General features: G+C 38.3%; 2 protein-coding genes across 2 annotated transcripts in view; one reads left to right on the top strand and one right to left on the bottom strand.

The window, feature by feature from the left end:
* The window catches only part of FHIP1A (FHF complex subunit HOOK interacting protein 1A), a 217068-nt gene that overhangs the window by 114184 nt on the left and 79032 nt on the right, over positions 1-23852 (bottom strand). The gene's annotated exons all lie outside the window — the stretch shown is intronic.
* Positions 447-1061, top strand: LOC123638489 (60S ribosomal protein L17-like). Its single transcript, XM_045552112.1, has one exon. The coding sequence runs from the start codon at positions 478-480 to the stop codon at positions 1030-1032; it is 555 nt and encodes a 184-aa protein (XP_045408068.1). The 5' UTR covers positions 447-477; the 3' UTR covers positions 1033-1061.

Raw genomic sequence — 23852 nt, 5'->3', positions numbered from 1 at the left:
TTTGAACATCCTGGAACTTGAAAAATGAATCACCTTGTGTCACCTTACATTAAATAATAAGCATCATTTATATGAGAAATTTTTCAAAGGAAGAGAAAATAAAATGCTGATTTTGCCATTTTACCAAATGTATAATTACTCATATTAAGTATTTGAAAAACTAAAACTGGATAGAATTATGGTATAAAATGAGTCAAACTTAAAATTTCAGTAAGAATTTTTTTAAAAGGTATTTATGGATATTTTGCTTTTAGAGCATTGTTCTCTCTTAAGGAGACTCTCTCCTCAACTTGGTTGCAGACTAGTCTTGGTAAATTACTCAATTTTGTTAGCATACAGCTTCTGTGGGGTGCAGAAACCCAATGGCAATAGGGATGATCAGTGGTAGATTAATAGAAAATGCTATTTAAGGCACAGAATCATAAAAAAGACACATATACTCTCTTCCCCTCAAGCGGCCTGAGGTGATCTGTGAAAATGGTTCGCTATTCACTTGACCCAGAAAACCCCACAAAATCACACAAGTCAAGAGGTTCAAATCTTCGTGTTCACTTCAAGAACACTTGTGAAACTGCCCAGGCCATCAAGGGTATGCATATACGAAAAGCCACCAAGTATCTGAAAGATGTCACTTTAAAGAAACAATGTGTACCATTCCGACGGTACAATGGTGGAGTTGGTAGGTGTGCCCAGGCCAAACAGTGGGGCTGGACACAGGGTCGGTGGCCCAAAAAGAGTGCTGAATTTTTGCTGCACATGCTTAAAAATGCAGAGAGTAATGCTGAACTTAAGGGTTTGGATGTAGATTCTCTGGTCATTGAGCATATCCAGGTGAACAAAGCACCCAAGATGCATCGCCGAACTTACAGAGCTCATGGTCGGATTAATCCATACATGAGCTCCCCCTGCCACATCAAGATGATCCTCACTGAAAAGGAACAAATTGTTCCAAAACCAGAAGAGGAGGTTGCACAGAAGAAAAAGATATCCCAGAAGAAACTGAAGAAACAAAAACTTATGGCACGGGAATAGATGCAACATAAAATAAATGCAAATAACAGTTAAAAAAAAAAAAGACACATATATACATATCTTAAGTATTTTATCATGAACCATAAAAAAGCAAGTTTATTTGTCCGTATTTTCACATAGGCCAAAGCAATTTCTTCAAGTATAGGTGTACTGATTGCAGTTCAATGTTGTCTTTCTTGCATAAACCATACTTATAATGTATAATCTATTAATGTAATTTCCCATTTGGGCTACTTAAAGTTGAAAAAAACCTCAGTGTGAATCAATCTCAGTATAGAATATTTCCATATTTTAAACATCTTTCCCAATCATTTGGAGTTATCTCACCCACACTCAATTTGACAGCAATACTTTATGTTAACTTGCCTTTAGTCTTTTCAAACAATTCAACTTCATAGAAACAACTTTCTTTTCATACACATATTTCAGCCGTTTATATGTTATTTAATGAAATTATATAATTACTATAACAATGCATACAACTCAGCAATGGGAGGAGAAGTTTGGGACTTGAGGACACACTGGAAACAGCCAACCAGATAGAGGACTAAGCAAGGAGTGGGCATGAGTCAATGTGTTTTTCAGAGAGAATGGAAAGCACTAGTAATCCAGGGAACCACTTAGATTGGTTAAGAGAACTTCCACTGTATTACAAAAAGAAGCCAGTTGTGTTCTCAAAACCTAGCCTCTGACTTAAAAGGGTATATCTCCAGTCAAGGTTATTCGGTTAAGTGCCTCAGAGAAAGAACTTCTACATCCTTCTGCCACACTCCTTGTGGGAGAAGTACTATAGAGTCATTCTTTCCGAGAAAGGAAGCATGTACCACTATCTATGTAGCCTAAGGTCATCCCCAGAGTTTCATTTGCAGTATTTACACTGGACAATAATCCCCAGTGGGCAGGCTAGCAGAAAAGCATACTGGCCTTGAGCAGCCCACTTACAAGAAAATTAACAAACAGATTTGCAAATACATTCTCCCTCCCCATTCCCCCACAAAAGACACCGCTCCATATTTACATAAAACCACTACAAACTGGTACCCAGAATACTGAGTCCAGTCTACGGACTTATTTTTATTACTATTATTTTCATTTGGAGACCTTTGAGTATGACATTCATGTACTAATTTATCACAGAACCCACCACTCACTCTGTGTGGTTTCACACCTGCCTAATCCCAGTGGGCGTGACCCTGAAGCAGCCAGATAGACAATTTCACCATAACTTGACTCTGTACGGAAACTTTGGATAGTCTCTGACAACACCAAGAATGTTCTTAGAGAGGAGGTATTCACTTTGGGGGAAGTACCCGACACACCCCTAAAGAAAGGCCAGAGAGCTCACTTACCATGGAGAAATAGAAGTGACCAAGAGCCTAAAGTAAGTATTCAAAAACTGTAGCATTCCTATGAACCATGTGAGACTCTTGCACAGCACATTCCTAGAGCCCTACCCCTTCAGACTCTGATTCAGTAGGTCTGGGAATGGAAACCCAGGAATGCACGTTTTAACAAGCACTCAAGGTTATAGGATGCAAGGGGCGTAATAATAAAAATATTGACATAAGCACTTACCAGGCCCTGCTCCAAGCACTATACATGTAATGACTTAGTCCTTGGAACAACCCTATAAGTAGGTACTATTATTATTCCCATTTGAGAAATGAAGAAACTGATGGAGAGGGAGATTAAGAAAACATATCTATGCTTGCTTACACAGCGAGTAAGGGAAAGAGCCAGATGAAAAAACAGGCCATCTGGTTAAACAGTTCACACTCAACCACCTCCCAATACTCCCCCATTACCATGGCCTAAGGGAACCTATTAAACATGAAATACAAGTCCCTCAGGTTTGCTGCTTCTCACTCAGTTAAAGCCCTTTACTCTTTACCCAAGAATCCCCATTGTCACATTCATCACCATCCTCCAGAGTAAGGATGAAGAGCTCTTTTACGTGTTACCATCAGAGAAATTGTGGAAGAACTGGCAAAATAGGCTATCACTGGGATGAATGCTAAGACTCAGATGCCCCATTTGGACACGGTTGCAACATTTTATGAAAGCTATGACATCATGAAATAAAAGAGGGCTCTTCTCCCAACTAAAGATATCAGGAAGGAAAAGACACTAGTCTAGTTGATAATAAAGCTAAGGATATTCCAACCCAATTCCTACATAGTTATCTCAAGCTACAAAATTATGACCATTAGTCTCCAAGGAATAAGTCAAAATCCCAAGCCAGCTTGAAGCACGATCCATAAAAGGAAAAACTGATAAATTGAACCTCATCAAAATTAAAAACTTTTGCTCTATAAAACCCTATGTGAAGAAGATGAAAAGATACATTACAGACTGGCAGAAAATATATGTAAATCACATACCTGACACAAAGGACTAGTGTCTAGAATATTAAATAACTCTTAAAACTCAATAGAAAAAAACAATCCAATTAGAAAAGGGGCAAAAGATATGAACAGATATTTCACTGACAAGATACAGAAGGCAAACATGCAACATTATTAGCTATTATGGAAATACAAATTAAAACCACAATGATGTCTTACTACCCCGCTATCAGAATGGCTTACAGTTACAACACTAAATGGTGAGGATGCAGAGATATTAGATCACTCATACATTGCTGGTAGGAATGCAAAATGGAACAGTCACTCTGGAAAACATTTGACAGTTGCTTAAAAAACTAAACATGTGACTACCATTCAACCTAGCAATTGACCTTCTGGGTATTTATCCCAGAGAAATAAAAGCTTAGATTAACACAAAACCTGTGTTAACACAAATGCTCACAGCAGTTTTATTTCTAAGAGCCAAAAACTGGAATCAGCCCAGATGTCCTTAAATACGTAAATAGTTAAACAAATTGTGGTACATCCATACCATGGAATACCACTCAGCAATAAAAAGTAATGAACTACTGATACCAGCAACAACTTCAATGAATCTCTGGGGAATTATGCTGAGATTAAAAAAAAAAAAAAAAAAAACCCAATCCCAAATAATTGCATACTGTATGATTCCATTTATATAACATTTTTTAAATCACAAGATTTTAAAAATGGAGGATGGATTAGCAGTTGCTAGGGATTAAGTATGGGAAGACAGGAGCAGGGAGGGCAGGAGAGAAGTGGTATGATTACAAAAGGGCAATAGGAGGGATCTTATAGTGTTAGAATTATTCAGTATCTTGACTGTGGTGGTAGAGGCACAAACCTACACAGGTGGCAGACTTTACAGAACTTAACACAGGCACACACAAGTGAGTACAAGTAAAACCGGGGATTTGTGGATTGTATTAACATCAAATCCTGGTCATGATATTATACTATAGTTTTGTAAAATGATACCATTCGGGGAAACTAAGCAAAGTGTACAAAGGAGCTCTCTGTATTATTTCTTACAATAGTGTGCGAATCTACAAGTATCTCAATAAAAATTTCAATCCACACACCAAAAAAGGTCCATGCTCTCAGGTGTGTAGGTAAACTCAGAGCACTGCATTGTTTCACTGGGAATATAAAATGGCATGCTTTTACCCGAGAACATTTGGCAATGCTATCAAAAGTGAGAAATACATACATAATCTTTGATCCAATAATTCCATTTTTAGGGTATTCATTTTAATGAATAATTTATTACGTGTCAAACATTTAGGGACAAAAGCATTTATTTCAGCAGTCAAAGACTAGAAACAGCTATATGTGGTACATCCACATGAAATTCTACAGTCAGTAAAATAATCTTTCGGAGTTACAGAGTTGACCTGGAATGATGGTCAAGATATACTCGGTTGTTCAACAAATTTTTACTCAATTCCTACTGTGTGCCAGGCACTGTTCTTGCACAGGGAACTTTGACTCATGCCAAATAAAGCATGGTCCCTGTGTTCATTAAATTGTACAGTTTGGTGAATTGTCCTCTACTGGTAAGTGAAGAAAATAGTAAGAAAGTATTATACATATATCTCTGTGTGTGATTACAAATATACACATAAATATGCACAAATATATACGCATATTTAATTTTATTAGTTTTTCTTATCTATATATTCTAAATTTCTACAATTAATAAGTATAACTAGTATTATTTTTTAATTATTAGAGGGAAAAAGGGCTGGTCTTTTTTTTTTTTTTTTTTGCTTAATGCATGCCATTTTATGACATATTTAACATTAAATACATTTATTTAACCAATCTGCTAACGGCTGTATATTTAGTTTGTTTCCAGGTTTTCAGTGTCATATACAGTATACAAGGAACATTCTTTTTTTAACTGAACATTTGAGCATACCCGTGATTTTGTCCTTCAGTTAAAATCACAGAAGTAGAAATGTCAGCTCAAAGAGTTTGAGCTTTTGATGTACATGGGCTCCCCAAAAGCTATATTGCTTATACTCCCAATACTTAGTGACCCATTTCGTCCATGCTCACAATACTGCCAACTAACACTAAGGATTAACTTGTTCTTGGATTCTCTAGAATTTCACTTTTGGGGAAAAAAAGTTGTTTTAACAGCTGGTCAAAATATAGTAATTACTTCATTGTAAGTTAAATTAGAAAATTTAATTTGTCAATTTTCCCTTAATTGCAGAATTTTGTGAGACCCACTAAGATAAAAAATCATCTCCATAGGACTCTATATTCAATGATCTTTATTTAAATAATCATTGTGGATTCATATCTGACATCTCCAAATCTTTAGCCTACAGAGATCAGCCTCCCTACCAAGAACTCCCAGGCTAAGGAAAGAAGTGGCCTTTTCAAAGTAACTACCTCCTAGGGGCAACATGGAAATAAATGACACGATGTATACCTGCTTCATGTGCCTGCTATAAGTTACAGTACTGTACCCAGTGCCTAGCACCTATTAAATGGTTCCAAAATGTTATTTACTATTAATGTTTCTATTATAAGTAACAAAACTTTAACATAACATAATGAGGCCTTAAATAGCAGCTATTTCAATCCTCCTTTCGTGAGGAAACAGGGGTTTGCAAAGGTGGGCCTAGAACTCAAGTTTTCTTAATGCCAATCTGATACTCTTTCTCTAACATTATTTTGTCTTTTGGTAGGTTTTCTACATATAGACTGGAGGGTAGAGACACCTTAATTCTCACAATTACTCTTAATCAGAGCAATGTGCAATCTGAGATTTAAGTCTACATGCTCAAAATATACATAGTTTATAGATATCTGCCTGGTTAAATAATAATTCTCTAAAGCAGATATTTTAAGTTGCAGGCTAAAAGCAAATGGGTCTATATCTACCTCAGAAGATGATGAATGATTGATTATAAGTCTCTACTCTGATACAGGGTTTCTGATTGCATTAGACACAGGGCATGAAGACTAATTAAAAATGCTCATACATTCATCACCGTTGATTGTGCATAATCCACTGCTGAAAGTACAAGTGCAGCAACTTCTCTAAAATGATAGAGGAAGCTGATGAATTTCCACTCAGAACTCCCAGAGGCTATCTGTCTTGATTTCAGGGTAAATGGGCTTTCCCTAATAACCTAAATCACAAACAGAATGACAGTTTAAAAAACCCTAGACCAATTTTTACTATTCTATCTGAGCAGGGGCTGGCCAGGCCTGGTCACATGTTATGTGATCAATAAATAATTACACTTGGATTGGTAAACAGGTCTACAGGCATACTTTAGGGATTGCCAAAACTAATTTTTCTAGATGCCTACATAATTGGAAGTCACAATATGTGTTGCAAGGAGCTAAATGAAATACATCCTATATGCCACCAAAACCCCTTAAACTCATATAAATGCTCCAGCCCTACAGTGGATGGCTTGTACTGATCTCTTCTTTACCCCTTCAAGGGGACAATTGGTATCAGTCACGTGTGGCACTCACCTGTAGAAACATCACCAAGGCAAAATGCTGACAGGTCCTTTCTAACAAGGAAAGAGGGGCAGTCCTGATTTCTATCCTCTGAGGCAGCAGTGCCCAACCTTCTTGGCACCAGGGACTGGTTTCATGGAAGACAATTTTTCTGCAGATGGGGGGCAGGGTGGAGGGGATAGTTTTGGGACGATACAAGCACATTACATTTATTGTGCAGTCAAACCTCTCTGCTAATGATAATCATTACTTGCAGCTGCTCCCCAGCACTAGCATCACCACCTCAGCTCCACCTCAGATCATCAGCCATTAGATTCTCATAAGGAGCACACAACCTAGATCCCTCATATACATAGTTTACAGTAGGGTTCGAGCTTCTGTGAGAATCTAATGCCCGGCTGCTCTGACAGGAGGCGGAGCCTATGCAGAGATGGGGAGTGGCTGTAAATACAGATGAAACTTCTCCTGCTAGGTGCCGCTCACCTCATGCTGTGCGGCGGTTTCTAACAGGCCACCCTGGTTGGGGACCACAGCCTAAGAAAACTGCCCCTCACTACACATCACAATCACCAATACATGCCCTGAGCTGGAAAGGGATGGACAGGAGGAGGCTGATGGTCAATTTGTGTTCTCCTACTCCTCAGGAAACATCCTTCCCTCCCCCACTCCACTGCCATCTGAAAAAGCCACAGCAGCAGCTTCCTCTTTGACCTGATTCAGGAGTTAAGAATCCTTACCTAGCTTCGGGATATAAGGGTAGGAGAAGCCCCAGTACTTAAGGCCCATATTCCAATCCTCCTCCAGGAGGCCCCTGTGGCACCTCAGGATGTCTGCAGTGGGAACAGCCAGGGGAGTGGAAAATGAAAGACTATCTGGTCCATGAAAACTGCACAACAGAGAGCATGTTTGAAGAACTAGCTTAAAATTCAAAATCCTGCTGAATGAAGAAATATGAAGTACTAGCTTTTGACCCACTTAATGTATAAAGGATCTGACAAAAGAAGATAGATTAGAAATTATGTAATCTACATTAATTGCAAGAAAAAGAGTTTTGAAATTAATGAAATTCAATACAGCAACTATAAACCTAAGGTGGAAAAGGGAAGAAATAATAAAGACTCTAAGCTTGAAAAGTCATCCTAGTTTAGCAATAAGATGACAAAACCAAGAAAACCAAGAAAAAACACTGACCAAACAATGGCAAAATTGTTATGAAGCTACTCAACCTCTGCTTTCTGAAAAATAATCAAACAGCAGCACTGAAATATGGGATATCACACATCCACATACTCTATGTTCCTTCCATATGAATTACTAGTGAGCAAAATTTACATTTTCTATTTTGTAACTTTCTTTTACATTCCTCATATGGTCCTTTGTCAAATGTTTTTAAATTTTTGCCTTCTGTACATCATTCCCTTCTTTATACATCTCTTACTGGGCCCTGGAGACCCCGATTCTTGCCAGGCTCTGTCCCTGTAGATACCAGTGTAATTTACACATCAATTTATGCAACAAATTCTACTCTGCACCAGGCTCAGTGGTAACTACAAGGAGTACAACACTGAACGAGTCAAACGTGGCTCCTGTCCTTTATGGAGCTCAGTCTATAAAAATGAGAGGTTAGACATGAAACCAATAGTCCCTTTCAGTTCTCAAGTTTTTGACTTTACTCATCCTCCCTCTTTCTTCTGATTCTCATGGCACTAACTTCAGCTTTTTCATTCCATTATTAATCACCTTTAACACCACAAAATAGTCAGTGCCATATGAAAATTTTACTTTCTAACAGAGCAATTTAGCCAGACTGGTTCATAAGGCAAAAAAGAACAATGCGCAGTAGAGGGATTCTATAAAAATCAGGGCCTCAAGAACAAAATGCACAGAAGTGCTGTTTTGGCTGAACACAGAATGTGAGTAAATGTTATGGGGAAAAAACTGGGCAGGGGAGAAGAGGAGAAAGCACAGAAGCCTCCTCCCCTTCAAACCTGGAACCCTATCCAATGAAAGTCTCGTCACTGGTCATTCAATCCTGATTGCTTAATGAAAGTGTGCAAATCAGCACATATTATGCCTGAGTGTTCCAAATGTCCCTAATTATGAACAAGTAGATGGAGGCCTTAAAAAATCACACTTCACCCTTTTTGAAAGGGTTGCTGGCACATCATTAATTAAAACACCTCAGCTCCCAACTACATTAGAAGCATGATAATTATCTTCATACAAAATTTGCTTTGTAACACTTAAAATGCTTCAAACCCTAGGGTGACAACAGAATAGAAACAAAAAGACCCTGCATTAATAAGGCTCCTGTCCATTACTACGTTGCTGCAGACCAAAGTTAAGAGCTCCCCCCTTTGGGAATAAGGAGCATCAACAGTCCTGAGAAAGAAATGCAACAATTACCATGATTATTACGATAATAATATGAGCAGCACCTAACTTTTCTTGAGTCAATACCAGGTGCCATGCACTGCACTAAGTGCTTTTTCACATGCCCCAAGATCAGAGAGACTAAGTAATTTGCCAAAGGTCACCCAGCCAGAATGTGTCAGGGTAGAGAATTGAAACCAGTTTTTTCTGGCTCCAAAATCTATACTGTTAATCACTACACCACCACCAAAGAAATAATGTCAAAAGAGGAGAAGGGACAGGAAGGAGAAGGGGTTGGCAATTGCAAACAATTTCCCAGAGTACAGTTTACAAGGTTAAAAATAGTTAAAGGCCGGACACAGTGGCTCACACCTGTAGTCTCAACACTTTAGGAGGCTGAGGCAAGAGGATTGCTTGAGGCCAGAAGTTCAAGACCAGCCTGGGCAACATAGAGAGACCTCATCTCTACAAAAAATAAATAAAAATAAATAAAACCACAGAAATTGAATGTTGAACCACTAGAGAAGCCCACAGGATTCCAAAAATTCCCCAAAGAGGTATCAGAAAACTTATCTTCCTTCCCAAGGGTGGCAAAATTTAAACAGAGAGAAATGGTAAGTCTGTAGGGTGAGGAAAGAGTGATTCATCCAGAAGGTGCCTATCTGAGGTGAGGCATGGATCCACGATGATGCCCATGTTTATCCAGTTATCCAACAAACATGTGCTGTATGCCTACTGTGTGCCAGATGCCAGGCTACCACCCTGGTCTCCAGCCTCCATCTGCTAGACAGCAACCATAAATCCCTAAACGAGCAAGAGAACCTGTGTACAGAAACTGTGAGGGGGAAATGAGCAGGCTGGCAGGGTCTACTTCAGGAATGTTTGCTTCTTGTGTTCTCCAACTCAGGTGAAGACTTCTCAGTTTGAGGAACATCCTGCCCCAGAATCCAACCCTTAATTCAGTTACACTATAATGAGAACAGTATTGACTCTAAATCATTGAGTTTTAACCATTTCTTTCCAATAACTGAAATCTGAAAATCTTTCTTAGAAGGTCTTTTCCTACAGATGAAAAAATGGGAAGTTATCCTGGTTATCAAGCACCAAACACGAGGAAAAAACAGTTGTGAAATTTTACAGGGCCAGTCCCTCCAAGAATAAGAAAGGGTCAGCACTATTCCTGGAGCTTCAACATGGCCCCACCTCATCTTTGAAGAACTCAAAATTTAAAAACATGTCCTGGCCTAGGGGAGTCAAATAAATCTGGCTTCAAATCCCAGTTCTGCTACCTACTAAATCTATAACTTTAAGCAAAGTGCCTAACCTCTTTTGGTCCCAATTTCCTCAGTTTCAAAATGGGGATAATAACTTCTATTTTCCTGGAATCTTGCAGGCATTGAGAGTGTGCTCTTCACCCCAGTTGTGGTGTACCCCATGCCCACAGCCCATTCTAAGGAAACTGGTAAGATTCCCAACCACTGCCTGGGGACAGCCCTAAATAGTGATTTTCTATACTAAAACACACACACACACACACACACACACACACACACACACACACACACACACACACACACCATCGATCTGCTAATCACATGGAATAGAACCTGACAGAACCAGGGGTGGGAACCTGATCTAAAAGCAACCAATCCCTAGTCTGGCCATCAACCTGTGACATGTTTTAATGCCAGAGCTGATGATCAATTAGCTTAGCCATTCAAATTCTCCTGGGGATCTGAACTAAGAAGTAAAGCTAGCTGGTAGCAGGTGCAGTTAAGCAGATAGGTCCCATGACAAAACAGCAACCTGGAGAGTAGCTGGGTTACAATGAGGGCAGACTCCCAGAATGACGGTCACCACCCCTCAGCTGAGGCTCCCAGAACTAGTGCGGATCCAAGCAGCCTTCTGATTCCAGCCTCTAGGTGTTCAATTCCCCTCAGCCCTTGCCCTTCCTGTAGGCTGGCTGCTCCCTTTTCCTAGGATCTAACAATAAACTTCCTACTACCTGAGGTCACAGGAGGATGTATCTCTGTTCTTTGCAACCAGAGATAAGTCAGGTGGGGAGTCTATACTCACCTGTGAAATAGGACATGGGGGGCAGAATCATTCACCAGGTTGCTTTGTTAGACCTCCCTGAACAGATTGGGAGGGAGAAATGGCATGATCATCTAGCTCAGAAAGGTTCAAGATGCCTCTCGTAGATATAGGCTATCTAAGGAAACAACCGCAGAGCAGGTGGGGGTGAAACACCCAGTTAGGATAAGTACATGACATCTTTAAGAAGTTCCATAAAGTGAAATACCAGATAAAATCCAGAAGCCCTCATACCTTTGCTACCATTCGTAGCCTCCTTTGAGGGGAAAAAAAAATACTACTCTATAACACTTTTTGAGATTGAAACAAAGCCAAATGTTGCTGGCTTTCTCTTTGAGATGAGTTTCAATTAAGGAATGAAAAAAACAAAGACTATCCAACTCTCTCCAGCCAAAAACAAAACAAAACAACAACAAAACCTAAAAAGAAAGCTTCCCTCTGCTCCCCTACCCAAATACATAATTTAGAAAATGACAGTCAAAGTAACAAGGTGTGCCATTATACAGCGCCGTTACACGAAGCCTTCCCCAACACTCGCCTCCTCCTAAGCTGGCCTCCAACCCCACACCAGCTTTTCTGCCGCACCTTTGGGGTCTCTTTCCATTTATCATTTATTTTATTACCTAGCTTGCAACCTAATTTGTTCCACTTCATGTTTTCTGGTTTAAATATGTGAGTTCAATATTTCAACAGAATGGACAATGGGCTTCCGCAGACACCCTTGATGTACATTTCATAGCTACCTGCTTCAGTGCCTCTCTCAAATCTGCATATAACACAGAAAACTTGTTTACCGTGTATTTTAAAGAGGCAGCAGAAAAGCACTACTGCATAAATCAAGGGAGGGAAACAGGGGTACTCTAACAGACCAAAGCATAATTTATCCAGATTTATTTTTCATTAGACCACTATTCAACTGGGCTTAAAAACTGTTGTTCCCATTAGTTTTCCCTTCAGCCACCAGAATAACCAGGCTCAAAAGCAGCTGCTGTATTGACCAAGTGTTCACTGCTCAGAGAGGTGGGGATGAGCACAAAAATGCAAATCTGAAGCCACTGGCCTGGGTCTATTCAATATGTTATGAGAAATACCTAAGATAACACCACTTGGGCCTCTGCTTTGAGATACATGGTTTTTATTCTCTTCTCTCACTATACAAGATTCAACACCTTCCTGGCACTGAGTGGCAATAGCCCAAGGTGATAAACAGTGAATCACAACAAACTTCATTGAGTGGTCTTTTGCAGCCTATAAATAAAACCAGAATCTCTGAAGCTAATAAACCTTCTGAGGTCTGACCAGCTCAAGGTTATTCATTTCTAAACCTCTCTGGAAAAAGTATAAACAAAATCAAAAGAAATGTGGTTTATGATTAACAGAATTTTTTACACATAAATTCACATTTTAATTGTCAATACTAAAGCATTACGGACCTTTAAACTTCTTAGCCCCTGTGTTACCAAAAACAAAAAACAACAACAACAACTAAAACTCATTTTCTAGCAGGGTTAAGAAATGTAGAGGCAGCAAAACACTAGCTTCAGAAAAATGCTACAGATCTGAATTGTTTTTATATGATTAAATCAATAAAATGGACAGAAGAAATTCAATACCTCATTATGTCACAAAGACATTTCAAGACAGTTATGCAACAAGTGGCAAACAACTTTTCAGAAATTTGAGTAACTTTAAGTGGGGAATTTCAATCTGTTGGGTGTATCTGCCCAGACCCCTTCCCGCCCCGCCCCTAGTACTTCCAATTCAAGGGTGGGACCTGGCTGCTAATTCTGGCATTACATGAGCCTGGTTGTCCCACCTCCCACCTTTGCTGGACCCAAAATGGGCTGAGCCAATCAAATTTCTCCCCTCAAGAATTTAAATCAGAATTGGAAAATGCAAAATGTGTTGCTCTAGTTGTTTCAATAACTGAGACTTAAACTCAGGAGCTATAGAGAAGCCCAGTTTATCTACGTGGAGTGAAAGCCAGTTTAGTGAGAGAAAGAAAGAAAACAGAATAGAACACTAAGGTAGCATTCTAACCCCTGATTTGAGTCTCCCCAGAGGCCCAGGAGCCTGAGTTCTGTGAGATAGTAGAATTCTTTTAATAAATTTCCCTTTTTCTATAATCTAGTAGGTTTCTCTTAATTTCAATCTATTTTAATCAGGGCTAGAGTAGCATAAGCATGGGATGAGCACTAAGCAATGGGGAGTGATCCTTCTTCAAGTCAAAATAAAATAAGGTAATCATCAAAATTCAGAACCAGAAATCTCACTTTGATCAAAAGAGATGAAGCTGACATGCCATTTGAGTATTTGGTTCCTATTTCTGTCATGTATTTATTATAGTATCTTGGTTCAAAATCAAAGAGCATCGAGTTTCTACATGTCAAATGGGTAACACTTCCCTTCCAAGAGCATCTCCTGCTGTCCTCCCTGCCCCCAACCATACTGACACACAGCAGTGTCTCCTGCATCTTCCCTGAAGTGTTAATCTGCTCACATTAAGCTTCTTCTCAGAAGCCTATAGTGGTTTCCAACTGCTTGATGTGTCAAATTAAAACTCCTGATAAAGTGCTGCATCCATTAGTTCTGCATTATCTAACCATTGTCATAACCCATTATGCCTGAGTTTACAGTCAGTGCTAGTGTCAGTGTTCACCATTTATGGCACAGGACTCCCATTCCAAGTAGAAAGCATGTCACTTGCTGGTGCTTCCTCTTAGAAATGGCCCAAGAATGGTAAAGAGGAGGAGTCTCAGAGTCTGGACACTTGGGTACCAGTCCGAATTCTTCTATTAATATTAACCTGTCATCCTTCTATTTCTACAGGCCTGATTCTTCTCTATACAATAAAGATGGTGGGCTCAGCCACTGGCTTACAGCTTTTCTTCTGCCCCAACACACCTGAGAAGGATGGCAAGAACACATGAAAGATTAAGTAATAACATTTTTTAAAAGGACAAAATAGGTCACATTAACTGAGTTAAATATCCAGAAAGAGATTGTTGTTGGCTTGGATGGCATCACAGCAGAGGTAGAACTTGAGCTAAACTATGAAATATAAGAAGGCCATGGATCCATAGAAAGGCTGTGCTTATGTCAACTTAATGGTTTCATTTACTTTTGTGCTAGCTGTTCACAAATGGTATTAATAAACCATTGAAAGAAATGCTGATTAAGACTGTTCTGGGAAAGAAAAAGCTATTCTAAAAACTTATCAGACACATACTGAAAGGTTCTGTATAAGGCAAAGGATAGTACTAAAGGGGAAACCCAAAGATAAGTGCAGATGGTCTCTATGAGGGCAAGGACTATATCTGCTTTGCTCACACTGCACTCCCAACCCCGAAGAGCACCTGGCAACAAATAAGTATTTGTTGAAAGAATACATAAACACAGCCCCTATCTTTAAGCACTTACGATTTTTAATAAGTGGAGAAGAAAAGGAGAGAATATGTTGTTGTCCTTTCCCTTCAGTATCCCTAATAAATATGTTATCAATTTCACTTATAGGGAGCCCTCCTATCGACAATAGAGGAAAGAATATAAACCTCAAATGATAACCATTTTATACAATGAATGATCAAATCCTACCATGTCAGCAAATAAACAAATCTGTCACTTGACTCATTCTCTATGCTGACGCATTAGCTAAGAATGAGTCTTTTAATAGAAAATAAGTCACTTCACAATGGCAAACCCAAAAGTACCCTGAAAAATATATTAATTTGCTTCAAAATGCCACATCTTCTTAAGTTGATTTTCTCTTCCAGCTGCCTCAACCACAGGCAATTATGTCACATGTGCCAGATCTGTGTGGTCCAAATGACAAACAGCCCCCTTAACCAAATGTATTACCATAGCAACAAAGGGACTGCATTTGCTGTTCTCTACCTGCCATGGCCTGATCAATTATTTAACATGCCTACACTACAGTGACACTGTATAAATGATCATGTTCATTAGCAGCAAGAGTCAGCTCTGAGAAAATCACAAACACCAGACAGCTAAATTGATCACAAAACCAAACACACTCTCCTTGATGGTGATGTTAAAGAACACGGTGCAAAGGGAAGGAGGAAGCTTAATTTTTCTACTCTAGAATTTCATGAGTATACAATGACTTAAGCTCTTATTGTATAAGAAGGAAGGAAGGGAGGGAGGCATATAAATTAATTTTATACATATAATATAGGTTATCAAGAGTTGCTAAAAATAGGATGATTAGATGAGATGATTAGAGCACCAAAGGATGAAATTCGTCTTAAACTTGTTGTACGGTTTTAGTTTTTGTCTTGTCCCATTTTCTGTCTTACTTCCCATTAGGAGAATAGGCAGGGGACTGGAAAATTGGGGGGGAAAAAAGGAAGCGGCCAGCTGTGACCATCCATTCTCCCAACCTCATCAAATTTCCAGGCTTTCCACAGGGAGGTTCCTAAACAGAGAACCACTGAGGTGGTCCATCTGATTCCATGAGAAAAGGAAAGATTTTTTTTCATCAAGAATAATCAGAGACTGAGTTCAGCCCAGGATTCCTGCAATCCACTCTGGGACACAACTCAAAACCTTAAAGCCAATAAAACCAACAATTCTATTTTAAACCATTTCACCAGTTTCACCTAGGCAGGGTCTGGGTTAGAGTGGTCCCCATGCCTTGCATCTGCAATGATCAAGAAACGGGGACAGCACTGAAGGCTGGAATCAGCACTGGGCTGGAATGAAGGGTAAATGGCTTTTGGACACACTTCATTGTGCTTTCATGTCACCCTTTAGAAAAGGTAAGAAAGAGAGAAAAGGGGGGTAGCCCTCCAAAAGATTCTAATGGATTTACAATAGATCATAGTCTGATAATGAAAGTTTCATACAGACAAGAGTTTTTATTTGGTTAAAAACAACTGACATGCCCAGAAAGGAAGTTTCTAATTTACTGACAAATTAAAAGACGTACACATATGTCTTAAGAACCTGTTCTTATACAAGATTTCTATGATACTGTTCTAGGAATATTCCTCAGTCTTTTCCACTTTGCCAAAATCAAGCTTGCTACAAGCTGCAGCTATCAAACCTTGATTAGACTGCTGAGATCAGTAAATTTATGAAAACTGTAGTTTTCTAGTACGGTAGTCCTTCCATCACAGGTATTAATTTTTATTATGGCAAACACAAGAAAACCTCTTAAAAGATTATTATGTACAATTAATTCACTGTTCATATGGGAAAAAACATGGAAAAAAATTATAAATATTCACCCCAAATAAATGTTTCTCTCTTAAAATCCATCTTCCCCAAGAAAAGCATCACAAATACTTAAAATGAAATCTAAGGTAGTCTACATATCACGAATTGTTCCTCTAAGTGGATAAATTAGCTCATAAAGAAACTAAACATTTACAAACACTTCACACGGTGGTTTAATTTTGTTTATATACCCACATAAAACAAAAATATGCACCTCAGGGATCATTTACACAACTAAATGTCTTTCTGATTACCATATACAAAAGCTTAAGACAGATGACCTCTCACATCTGACAGCACACATGACATGAGTTATGGCCACTGTTCTGTTTCCATAATTGAGTGAATGCCTTTAAACAACTGGTCAAATAGCTGCCTCTCATTTTCAGTCACTTGACATGCATGCAAATACATGTTTACGATGTATTAGGGGACCCATGGAGAACAATTAAGTTCTAAGAAAGTCCTTTTGAAGTTTTTAGTCTTCATACTTCTCTACTCTAATAACTCTGATTGTCAGTATAATAGAAACAATCCATAAATGACATTGAGAAGCAAAGTGAATTTTCTCCTCTCAACTGACAAGGACTCCATGGCTGCTGGTCACAGCACTCACTCTACTTTCTTATCAATAGCAGGCATTCCTTTTTGTCACAGAACTAAAAATTAGAATACACTATGTAAATCTAAACAATCATGTTACACTTGTATATACCTGCCTTGAAATTTGTTTATAAATTATTTCTACCACTTGCACTCAAATAATCAAAGATTAAACAGAAGTAATATGCATCACAGTACTGTTTTTAATAGCAAAAAACTATAAATTTCAAAATGTCCAACAATGACAAAGTGATTCCATATGACTTATAGAACATCCATATAACATATAGCTATCGTTTCTCAGCCTTTTGGCTAAGATCAAGTATAGTAAAAATGGTATAAGAACAGAACAATCAAAGTAGATTAATGAAACAGAAAAGACAGCTGTAGAAATAGACTCCCACATACATATTCATGATTTACAACAAAACAATCCAATAGGGGAGAAAAATCTTTTCAACAAATAGTGCTAAAATAACTGGATATCCATATGGAGAAATATTAATATTGACCCCATCTAACATCATCCAAAAAAGCTAACTAAAAGTGTAATACAGGTATCAATGTAAAACCTAAAACTATACAGCTTTTAGAGAGAAAAACACAGGAGAATATCATCATGACATGAGAGTGGGCAAAGGCTTCTCAGGTCACCGAAAGCAAGAATATAAAAAATAATAAATACAACTTTATCAAAATTTTAAAAGTCTCATCAAAGACATGGTTAAGAAAGTGAATAGGCAAGTCACAGAAGGGGAATAAAAAGATCCATAAAACATTCATCTGACAAAGGACTAGTACCCAGATACATCAAGAATTCTTACAGCTCAATCCAATTTAAGAAATAGAAAAAAGATTTAAATAGATACTTTACAAAAGAAGATGTACAAATGACCAGTAAGCACTTGAAAAGGGCTCAAAATGATCATGCCATTACCTACCAAAAGAATGACCAAAATTTAAAAACTGACAACCCAAGGATATGGAGCAATAGGAACTCTCATATATTATTGGTGGAAATGTAAAATAGAACATTCACTTTGGACACAGGCCCATCAGTTTCTTGCAACGGTAAATATAAACCTACTCTATGATCAAGCCATTCCACTCCTAGGTACTTATCCAAAAGAAATCAGAGAGAGAGAGACAGAGACGGGGGGGGGCGGGGGGAGAGGGGCAAAAGAATGTAGATGTGTGTATATATACTTATATATTTATATATACACATGTATATACATACACACACATATACATCCACAAAAAGACTTGCAGAAGAATGTTCAGAGCAGCTTTGTTTATAATAGCTAAAATATGAAGTATCCCAGATGCCAATTAATAAAAGAATATAGAAACTGTGTAACATTCATACAATGGAATACAACTCAGCAATAAGTACTACTAAAACATACAACAACCTGAATGAATCTCAAAAACATTATGCTGAATGAAAGCAGCACCACACACAAAAAAGTATATGTTGTATGATTCCAATTGTATGAAATCATAGAATAGGCCAAACTAACCTAGGATGGAAAAAATTAGAACAGTGTTCGCCTTTGAAAGGATGGGAAGTCGAGATTGACTGGGAAGGGTCATGAGGGAACTTTCTAGGGTGATAATGACATATAATCTATTTAATACATTAGGATAGAGTTTGGGTTATACAAATGTATGTGTTTGTCAAAACTCAGCAAATATACATGTAAGATACATGCATTTCACTGAGTACAAATTCTGTATCAAAAGAAAAACTAAACAAATACTGAATTCTACTTAAGAATACGTATCCTGGTGCATTTACGGGATATTTCTTAATATCTGCAATTTACTTTGAAATGTATCAAAAAATTAAGATGGATTAATGGATAAAGAGAATGATGGACAAATGGATAGGTAAGTGACAAAGCAAGTATAGAAAATGTTAATGGTAGCATCTAGATGATTGGTATAGGTCTTTACTATAAGATTCCTTCAAATTTGCTCTATTTTTGAAATTTTCATGATAAAAAATTGAAAAACATGGTATGAGAAGAATATTTGCTGACATGGAAAGATTTTACATATAAAAATCCGTGAGTTGTAACACAATGGTAAGTATTTATATATCTAAACATATCTAAGCACAGAAAAGGTACAGTAAAAACACAGTATCAATAATAAAAAATGGCACACCTATATAGGGCACTTACCATGAATGAAGCTTGGAAGTTGCTCTGGGTGAGTCAGTGAGAGGTGACTGGGACATTACTGTACACTACTGCAGACTTTATAAACACTGTACACTTAGGCTACACTAAATTTATGAAAAACAAATTCTTTCTTCAATAATGAATTAAATTTAGCTTACTGTAACTTTTGTACTTTATAAACTTTTAAATTTTTTAAAACTTTTTGACTCTTTGTAATAACACTGCTTAAAACACAAACACATGTACAGCTGTACAGAAATATTTCCTTTACATCCTTATTCTCTAAGCTTTTGTCTATTTTTAAACTTTTTTTTTTTTTTTTTTACTTTTTAAGCCTTTTTGTTAAAAACTAAGAAACAAACATACACATTAGCCTAGGCCTACACAGGGTCAGAATCATCAAGGCATCAGTAGGCAAAAGGAATTTTTCAGCTCCATTATAATCTTATGGGACTACAGTCATATTTGCAGTTTACCATTGACCAAAACATAGAATATGGCAGGGTACAAAATAGCATCTATAAAATCACCAAATTTTAGTTTCTTAAAGTAAAAATATGCACAGAAAAAGAGCTGTGAAGACAGCCACAATCGTCATATTGGCCCATTTACTGACTATTATAACTCTACCTCACGGAGGAATAATATATTATCCATTTGTGAAATAACAAAGCACTGACAGTCTCTGAATCTGCCTAGGCATCTTAATTGAAATTTTAGATAGTATCACACATATTATTTCATAGTCTCCGAGGAGCTCTGTTTTTAGTTGGGGCAGCCTAATCAGGATTTGTCAGATCAGGCTGGGTTTCGGGGTCGCCTTCCCTATGTACCCAGCACCCAGTATGTATCTCAACCACAGCATTTCCAGGCTGCTCTGCAACTGCATATTTCCCCAATAGATCAGAAGCTCCTTAAAGGCAAGAGCTGTATCTTGAACTTAAACTTAGAATCTCCAGAGATTAGTACAGTATTTGGCACACATGAGACAGTCAATAAATGCTAAATGAACAGAAGAATCAATAAATGAACAGCCATTTCAAGAGTTCCAGCAAGGACTCTAAATTCAAAAATATCTCTTCTACCCAGACTCTACTATAGCTGAAATTTAATCACAAGAAATTTTGTTTCCTTTATATTTCTTACCGCTGTTACCACAAAAACATTTTAAAATTTAAAAATTCTTATGACAAGATAAAATTTTAAGTAACTAAAACTCACTATTAGATTGCTAGCTCTTGAAGATAAGAAAAGGAACCATGTCATTGCTGTGTCCTGAGTACAGCAAGGTCCCTAGTACAGAAGTTCAAAAAAACAAACTCAGTACAAATCATGTATCAAACTGATGACAGGGTAAGTAGGAAGTTAACATTTAGAGGAATTGCTCTCCCCATGGCTCACACCTGTAATCCCAGCACTTGGGGAAGCCAAGGCAGGAAGATCACTTGAAGTCAGGAGTTTGAGACCAGACTAGGCAACATGGCCAGATCCTGTCTCTATAAAAAAAATAAAAAATTAGCTGGGTGTGGTAGCACACACCTGTAGTCCCAACTACTCAGAAGGCTGAGGCAGGAGGATCACTCAGGCCCAGGAGTTCAACGCTGCAGTGAGCTACGATGACACCACCGCACTCCAGCCTAGGCAACAGAATGAGATCCTGTCTCTAAAAATAAAAATTTAAATAAATAAATACAAATTTTAGGGGAAGCTGGATGAAGGGTACACAGGAACTCTCCATACTATTTTTGCAACTTTTCTGTAAATCTAAAATTATTTCAAAATAAAAAGTCTTTTTAAAAATGCTGACAGGGACAGCCCCAGGCCTTGTGTAAAGTGAGGGAGCTAAAAGAAGCAGGGGGTTTGCAGGGACACAGAAAACAAAAGGGCCAGAGTAGGGAGAGCAAACCTCTCCTTCCAGTTCCCAACCTGCTCTAGGACCAGCTATATTTTAATGCTACTTGCAGTTGTAAGAAAATTATTGGGCCCAACAAAGAAAGAAAATCAATCCTTAACCAAACTGATGTTTCCAATCCAGATCATAACATTCCAGAGAGATATGTAGTGGGGAAAAAATAAATCTCTTTAAACGTATTCATACCTACACAAAACATAAGGACTAACTGTACCAAGCACAGTATTTTAAAAGCACTTCCAGCAGCTCAACAGGAAAGGCACATGGAACGAACAAAGGAGATGCCCTGGGGTACAGGCTACCCAAATGCTACTCTTCTGCTGTCCACCATTATTCCTTACCCCAACCACTATTTACTTTTTGTCAGCTGAGAATGACAACAGAGGTAAATTTCACACAAGAATGAGCTCACAAATGGTGCCTTCAGTCTCCAAGGGCAGAAGTCACATCTGCTAATGTATTTTGTACCATCCCTGGCTCAGTGCCCCATGAAGGTAAAGAGCTTAATCAATGCTTCCAGTGATGCCAGTGGCTGAAAGAGTCAGTTTGCTTCCCAGCTCATTTACTCTCCTGGAGTAATATTTACTAAGTATCCATTTGTACAAGAGCAGTCACATGCTTTTCTTCTCAAAAAAAAGCCTAACACCTGCCCATGGAAAGGAATTTCATCCAAACTCAAAAGGAGGAAAAACTATTATTTTAAGGAATTACTAGATTTATTTTGGCTAGAAGTTTTAGGAAGAATGTTCTTTCAACACACTGACAGGGAGGGCTGGCTAGGAAGAGTATGTAAGAGCTGACGGGTAGGGAAATAGACTTTTGTAATCTTTGAGTGGCCTGTTTGCTCTGCTCTGTCTCTGACAGGGTCAAGCCAATCCCAAGAAATGGGCCTTACCTGGTTTGGTGACTCAGTGGGTTCCAGTTCCAAATCATCAATTTTTTGTAAGCCCATGTAAGCCTTAAAAGAGTAAAAAAGTCAGACCTTGACCCTAAAAGCCTTTCTATGCAAGTATACTGCTGAATTTTTGGTTTGACCAACAGTTGTAGATCGATGGTGTGCTGCTATTGCACGTAGAGGGCAAGAGGAAGGCAGCCTATTCTTTCTCACCCCTCATCCTTTACCCACAGCTCCAGCCTGGGGCCACCCACAAGCCACTACTTATTCTTAGTTCCTGTGCTCCGATGAGGAGCCTTTAGATGGGCTAGATCCAAGCATAAGGCAAAAGGCTAACAACTCCAACGCCAGCACCCAAAGGAGACAACGCTGGCCAGTGGTGAGACCTCAGTACACTTAACATTACTAGACTGCACATGAGGGCAGATCCCCAGAGTCTTTCTCCCAAAAAATTACTATGCCTGCTTTGGTCTTTCTTAGATTTTAAGTTCCCAAGAGGTTGTTTTTCATCTGTAAATGCTGTACCTCTCAGAGATATTCTAAGATTAAATACAAACTGAGATACTCAAAAGCATAAAATTATGCAATCCAGTTACATAAGCCCTACTTTATCTCCCTTGTTCCATCTCTGTGCCTCTTCCAAACCTTCCGTAAACCTGCTTGGTAAGGCCTGCCTCACTGCTTGGCCTTCCCGTGCCACCACCGCCTCCAGTCTTCACCTCAAAATAGCCTCTTCAGTTTTCATTCTATGTTCTGTCCTCTTCTGAATCCTTCAGACTCAAAGTGCCTCAGGAAAGAGACTCCAAATCCAGAACTATTCCTGCTTCCAGGATTAGCAACATTTACCTCCACCATTTAAATAATATATAACATGATCTCTCTGGTAAGCACTTGCCTGTACCATTCTTTTCAACTCCCAATCCCCTCTGTGCCCAGAAATGTCTCCGTCTCTCTCTCAAAGGCAAAACTGGTTTTCAAAGTGTTTAAACTCATGGGGGGAGGTGAAAAGAGCAGTGGGGACTTTTCTGTAGGACATTACAATTTTGAAAATAAAAAATTAAAAGATCACAGATGCCCTTTGTTCACTTAATAGCCCAAGAAAGCATTTCCCACAAAATATTACATGGTTCTAAGATTATCTGCCACACCACTTGACAATGTATAATATGAAAATAAAGACACATCAGATAATCCTTAATTATCAAATACTAATAAACATACATATTGAATAGAAGGAGGTAACAAATGAATTATCTAGGTTTAAAATAATATATAGCATGTTCTAAACTTTTTTCTTATTTTCTAGTTTTTTTTCTCACTCACTCCTTATTTTCTCTCCTTAAAAAATTAGATATAGCTACCATAGCACAAATAGAGGAAGTGGTATACTTCACTGCGTGAAGCAGTGCCACTCTGGGTAGGAAATTTCAGCTAGACACGAATCCCTTGCTCAAGATTATGGAAGTTTCATTTTTGCCTTACATGCGAATGGAATATCATATTTGATATCTCCTTTACAGAAGTGAGAAGATTTGTCCTCTGTCCCAGGAAGCAAAGTTAGTTTGTAAATAAATTTAAGAAATAATCATCACAGTTCTAAATGTCTTCTCATACTACATAACTGTTTCATATTTTTA

The sequence above is a fragment of the Lemur catta genome, chromosome 5 (assembly GCF_020740605.2).
Source record: "Lemur catta isolate mLemCat1 chromosome 5, mLemCat1.pri, whole genome shotgun sequence".
Classification (NCBI taxonomy): Eukaryota; Metazoa; Chordata; class Mammalia; order Primates; family Lemuridae; genus Lemur; species Lemur catta.
This window is presented reverse-complemented; position numbering and strand designations above follow the sequence as displayed.